At 39.2% G+C, this 6,542-nt stretch overlaps 1 protein-coding gene across 1 annotated transcript in view; it reads left to right on the top strand.

Moving 5' to 3' along the window:
* The window catches only part of LOC137976076 (CDP-diacylglycerol--inositol 3-phosphatidyltransferase-like), a 15,566-nt gene extending 9,638 nt beyond the window's left edge, over window positions 1–5,928 (top strand). The window contains exons 6-7 of the mRNA XM_068823340.1: window positions 1–73; window positions 5,552–5,928. The exon at window positions 1–73 is cut by the window's left edge and continues 9 nt beyond it. Coding sequence (XP_068679441.1) covers window positions 1–73; window positions 5,552–5,745 — 267 coding nt within the window. The 3' untranslated portion in view covers window positions 5,746–5,928. The remainder of the gene's footprint in view (window positions 74–5,551) is intronic.
* The last annotated feature ends 614 nt before the right edge of the window (window positions 5,929–6,542 follow it).

The following is a 6,542-nucleotide window of genomic DNA, read 5'->3' as shown; positions in this document are numbered from 1 at the left end:
TCATTCGCTATATGCGGTCAGGATACTTGTGTTGCTATGTGTTATCTTCTCCACTTTTCGCCCGGACCAACAGGTATGGAAACTATATGACGTCTAATTTAAACACAAAGCGTGGAAGAGCAGAATTTGGGTCAAAAAGACAAATCCCGTTGGCGCGAACCCTCATTCCTACTAACTAATAACTTAAGACCTGAGAAAAAAAAGAGCCCCAAACAAATTTGTTCGAAGATTTTTCAAACAAATGCTTGTATGAAAGATGAATTTGAGAATCGCTTATTTTCAGTTTCAAATTTTCCGAGCGCCGACATCTTGAACAATTGTGACGTGTTACGGTTTCCCTTGTGCTTTAACTCCGAAACATCTCTTTTGTAACAATAGGGAAACCGTAAAAGGTCAAAATTATTCAGGATGGCGGCGCTTGGGAGATTTGAAAACAAAAACAAGCAATTCTGAAATGCACTTATTTCGGATACTAACCCTTTATTTGCGAATCAATCAAACATTCTTGAATGTTTCGCATAGTTTAAACGATTTTTTTTTTGTTGGACTGGAGATTCTCTTTTAGGCTTGGATTTGCAGCCTCAACAACCGCATACAAATCCAACGCCCTTTCAGAGCCCTGGCAGTGCCTTATGCTGGGACACTCTCCGGACAGAACATTCCTTCGCTCTGCAGTAACGCTTCACAAACACCGGTGTCGATAACACGACGAGGATTGACAGGGTTCAGTCGTTTTCAACAATTATTGAACAAAATTTCTTGATGTGTGACTCCTCGTGCTGTCCGTGGCGGTTGTCCAGTAAGGTAGTATGCGTGGCCGGATGATTCCACCTTTTATTTTAAAGCAAATCACCTGTCTACTAGAGCACTTGTGATTTATGAGGTGGCTACTTTAACTTCCCGAGAACGGTGCAGTTAGATCTGGTTCTGGCCGCCTCCGCTAGGGTTAGGCTCTTTCTTGAACCCAAGGGTATCCAGCGTGCACGTACATGCTTGCTGCACCCACTAGTTAGCCTGTTACAGGCTCCTAGATAGTCGGGAAAACGAAAAGAACTGCGTGCGAAAAACGAGTGGGGACGTGGGTCGAGGCGAAGCCAGCACATGGGCATTTTGTCTGAGCATGCGCGAACGGAATCGAATTATTCTAGTTCGGCGCCATTGTTGTTTTGAACGCGCTGCCCGCGGGTTTTTAAACGGGCGATCTACACTTTGAAAATTATTTTGTCAAGAGAGATGAAAGATTGTAACAAAATTACACACTTTTCTATCACTATGGATATTCTTCGAGTTTTTTGGGCGTTCGGATGAGAATATTTTAATGATCAAATTGCGAACAAAACGAGATAAAGGCCCAAAGAAGTGGAGTTTGACATTTGATTTACCGAAGTTCAAGATGTTCACACGAGAAGGCAAATGATGCAGGTTAGTTTGAAGATGTTGAAGCTTTATTGTAATGAATCATAGGGCTGCATATTGACACGATCCTCAGATACACCATCCTTTATGAGATGGAAATTTTGAATTTGAGCTGATTTTGCTTCAACTTTGAAGTAAGTTTTCATCATAATTCCGCCGGCCCCCAAGCTTTAAATTACTTCAAATAACATTGTGTCTTCTTCCTCTTTGCAGCCGCTTGGGACTCCAGGCTTTAAAAAATGCGCTGTTTGTAGGATTACAATGTTATTACAACAGCTTTTGACAAATTTTTATTTGGGAAGTTTTGATAGATTTTCCAAGTCGTGGATCACAAAAGTCTTCCGTCTTGCTGCTCTCCAAGTCTGTTGTGCAGAGCATTTAGTTGTCCATTTTTAACAAGGTTGTAGTGTCATTTCAATACACGATGACTTTTGCAATTTTTTTTTCCTGTGCTTCAGTAGGTATTTTTGTAATTGCGTGTTTCATCTCCTAGAGCTAACTTAAGTCAAAAGTTCGGTTAAACTACCCTTTTTCGCCGGCCCCCAAGTCCGAGAACACTGTTAGTGCATCGTTTGTTTATTTGTCCTCCGCTTCATCTGGTTTATTTATTCCGAAAAAATGCGTGCTCTTTTTTGTAGCAAGGCAAACTACTACCGTTTACTGTCGAAGATTGCACCTTTGGAGCTTGTCCATGTAGTTTTCGAACCGGATGGCGTAAGCTCTGTTATCGTGTTTATTTCATTAGCATGCTGTTACCTAGCAGACTAGCATTAGAGGCTCGTCGGTTTTTTTTTCTACGTGCAGCAATTGAATTTACCTCAGCAAGTGTTCTTAGACGAGCGATTTAAGAAATAAGTGAGAATGCTCATTCAAAAAGATTTGGTTGTAATTCTGGAGACGAGCTCTGTAGGGCAGAACAGACATTTCGCTTTTAGTGTGTATCCCTTAGCCTGTAGAGGAATGCCAATCACGATTTCTTTAGATGTATGTGTTAGTTATACATTTGTACAAAAAAAATGTTAGGAAAACACCTTTTACTTGCCAAAATCCCGTTGTACCGTCTAGAATAAGTGAAACATGCACTTGATTATCTTCAAGACCTGTCACTATATTTTGATCATCTTCTCAACAATCATTATTCACAAATAATATGTTACACATCAGATTTGTCATGTACTGGCTCTTCCAACAATCCATATACTGTAGTATAAAAATCAATCAATGTTCACCACAATTCACGGGTAAAGGAAGATACAAAATTATGTTGAAAACTAGATGAACAATAATACTTTCAAATTTGCAATGAGAGTAAGCAAGGGAGTTCATCTACATATTACCTTGAATGTTATTTGTACCCAAAAAATGTTGAATTAATTCTGGTGCAGTGTAGCAAATCTTTATGAGCATTTACAATGTATGTAAAAACCAAGATAGTGTGAGGAAGAGGGAGAGAATGGTTTACTTAAGTTGAAAGAAATGAAACCCTATATTATTGATGTTTACTTCAGACCTAAAATGGCCATGTTTGATCCTTGCAGTTGTGCCCCCCACTCATGCATAACCATTCCTGCAAGATATCTGATGAAGTTACTGATGTTTCCAGAAGAGCTGATTGCAATAAGGTCACCTTGTAGCCCATGCTTGTGGCTTTCAAAGAGGCTAATGGTTGTATGCATTAGAAGCTTGTCTCTTTGTGCTTTGTAGTGACATCCCGATCTGTTCAGACATGTATTCTGAGCCATGATCAGAAGTACTCTGCAAATTATTATTTAGTTTTAAGGTTAGGCTGTTAATTGAAAGGACAAGGGGAATGTAAATTATCTAGAAGAATGAAAAGAGTTCCATATTGCATGTCTTTAATTTGAAGAGTTTACTCATCACAGTTTCTCGAAAAGTGTCCATAATTCTTTATGTCTTAGGTTTATCAGTAAGCTTGCTTTGGAAAAAGTGTTTCATGTACAGAATTAAAAGTTAGGATCAAAAGAACTGACAGCGTATTCTCTGCTGTTTAGATAGATGAGGAGTGGCTCAACAATTGGAGCAATGGACAGAAGTGATGGCTGAGAGGTCAAGTTTTGTGGAAAGGTGTTACCTTGAGAACCAGTTGTGAATGAAGATAAATGGGCAAATTGCTTATGTGAAACAGCCGTATTTGAAGCTCTTGAAGTTCTGGATTATGATTGGAATCTTAAACACTCATAGATAATTAATTTGTTTCCAGTAAATTTAACAGATGTGCTGAATTCATGTGGCTCATACAAATGGGATTCTTTGTTGCTTATAAATTCAATGTACAGTTAAGATTTCACTAGTTGGAGTTACATCCATCCTACATAATAAAATGTTACTTGTCATAGTCTCAGTAAGGTGACCAGCAAGTTGATATGAAGAAAAACACTCGTGATCATTACGTTTTGGATATCCATTTATTGTGAATACAGTTTTTGACCATTTCCTCATATCTTATACATGTACAGTACTTCCGAAGGACTAACAAACTAAATTATATTTTAGTTCTATACTTGTAAAAGTTTAAAAAGCTTGGGGCTTGATATTAAAAAAGGAATACTCTTTGGTGTGTCACTCTTAACATCGCTTTGTTCCCTGGGCCTGGTCTAGTCAGAACTTACTAATTTCCTGTTGTCATTTTGTAATCAATTTTCAACTTGAATAGTCTGATTCTTTGGAAATGAACACAGAGAAGGATCATTCCTACAGATTGAGACAGTTGTACAAGGTTCAAGATGGCAGCTTGTTCAATTACAACATGGGAATCATAGACCTTGCTATGCCCTTAGACAGTGGTTATTTATTTCAGGTCCTCAGATTTAGTTCCCTAGGGATTTGGGATGTGCTTAAACTCAAAATCTTAACCAGCTATCTTGCTCTAGGTCCCTGAAGCTAACACCATGTAAGCTAAGTAATTTTCAAATGGGAGGTGCTCCATGCAATACACGAAACCAAGACTTAACATGACTTACTCTCTGTCGGAAGCTTCAAACGTTCCACAATTTCTAAACATTTTTCCCGTGGTAACATTACCAACTCCCTATTTTCTGGCTGTTTACTCAGACCATAATTTGGTCAAAGCTGCTGTTTTTGGCCCGTTGTTCACGCTTGTTCGCGTTCATGCCAACAAACTTGAAACCAAAAAAGGCAACCTACCGTAAACTTTGGGTGTGAACATTTATTTTCATAATGTAGCTGAAATTCTTGATATTTTAACACATTTCAAACAAGAATGCCTAACAGAGCAAAAAAAAGAGAACAGTGAGAGGTAAACACGTAGGTTGGAATCAAAACTAACGCGGTAAAATGTCTGTCTAGTCTGCTTATGTGTGTTTGAAGAGCCCTTCGAATTATCCAACTTTCGCAAGATTACTGACTACGTGAGAGTTCCACACCAAAACAACTTGTTGTCCCTTATTATTCGAAAGTACTTTGCTGTGACTTTTTGCCATAAACAGCCCAACCGTTTCTCGATCTTTTGACACCGTCTACACGTAAGGCAAGGAAGATAAACTACACAGATAACGACACGAACTCGAAACTTTTCGCCAGGTAGACCGCCATTATTTTGGTTTCTGCTTATGGCGGGCCAGCGGATACGCTCATAAGAGATCTCAAAGTCGCGCACGCGCAGACAGAATGCCCCTGTGCTGGCGAAGCCCCCACTCGTTTTTCGCACGCAGTTCTTTTCGTTTTCCTGACTACCTAGGAGCCTGGAACTGGCTACCCACTAGTCACCCCTGTGATCTGCTAATTTCTGGATCAAAAACTTAAAGCAGCAAGCAACCATTTGATTGGCCTTTTTTAGTATTCTTCTAGAAAGCAGACACTTAAATTAGCTATTTTTTCCGCTACTCACCAAGAAAAAAAACACTGAATCTCGCCCTCTCCTAAATTACCTATCCATCCGTGACAGGGAAGATATCGCTCACGCCGCCTATTGTCATTAATATGCCAACCAGAGCTTCATTGGCTATCAAAACAAAGGGTCTTTTGTTCCTGTGGTTGGCACATTTGAATAACAAAAGCAATGTTTGTAAAGAGATATCTTCCCTATAAAATAATGTATATGTCTTTTTGTTTAGATAGTTTCCGATACTCTGCCAACACTGTCTTCATTTTTCAGTGACTCTAGCTGGAAGCTCGCACAGTTTGTGGAGAGTGTTGGCTTGGCTTGGTGTTCCATTCTTCGTGTACAGACAAGTTCTTGTTTGTAGCCTTTTAATTTTAACTTCGTTTGGCGAACTAGCGAGATTACACCATCAGCAAAGTTGGACGCTGAATAAAAATACATCAGCATTTCGAGACAAGAGAGATTAAGGGGCTCTTGCGAGCCTTTAAAAGTTTAACTGCGATGTCTCTCTGGCCATTCCGAAGTCACCCAACGTGGAATCAAAAGGTTGAAGCGTTTGGAGCTGTGCAAAGAAAGTGGAAATTTGAAATCAACGTAACACAGAGCGGGAAGTGGAGGCCCAGTCATTCTTTAGCGTTTCCTACGACAATACTGTGACCACACTTAAATCTTTAAGAGAAAAAATAAAAATATTAGGATATGCCTTTGTCTCACAAATTGTTTTATTCAAAACACGAACACTGCTTATTCCACGCAATAGTTGAAATGGCGACGTTAATTTGTATCGGTAATCACATGATTTTTCTCGTGCAAATAAGGACGAGTAAATTTTTTCAAAGACGAACAAAATTCGGGCTAGTGCAATTTATAGTCTTGCACGAGAAAAGTCATGTGATACTTAATAATATATAAGAAAAAAATTCAAGAAATGTTGTCATAATTATGCAGGACACGCGATCAGGCGAAAATTGCGCAATCCAGGGTTCGCATTTAATTGGCTATCGGTGAGTTTCTTCCATCATTGACCAATTAGAATGCTTGGTTTGTTACCTCTTTTGGCATAAATTTCCTCTGCTCCTCTGCTCTGCATTGGGTCTCCTGAATTTCTCTTAGCCAATACGAATGGAGAAATTTTTCCACGTCAAGAGTGAATTAGTGTTGATCTATCACTTTGCGGTCTTTCCCCAGCACAGTCACAAATGGATTTATTTTTAGATACACTTTGCGCGCGAAACAAAAAAGGGCCGCCAATTTTTACCAATCA

This window comes from Montipora foliosa, chromosome 11, assembly GCF_036669935.1.
Source record: "Montipora foliosa isolate CH-2021 chromosome 11, ASM3666993v2, whole genome shotgun sequence".
Classification (NCBI taxonomy): Eukaryota; Metazoa; Cnidaria; class Anthozoa; order Scleractinia; family Acroporidae; genus Montipora; species Montipora foliosa.
The sequence above is the reverse complement of the archived record's forward strand: the minus strand, read 5'-3'. Positions and strand labels throughout refer to the sequence as shown.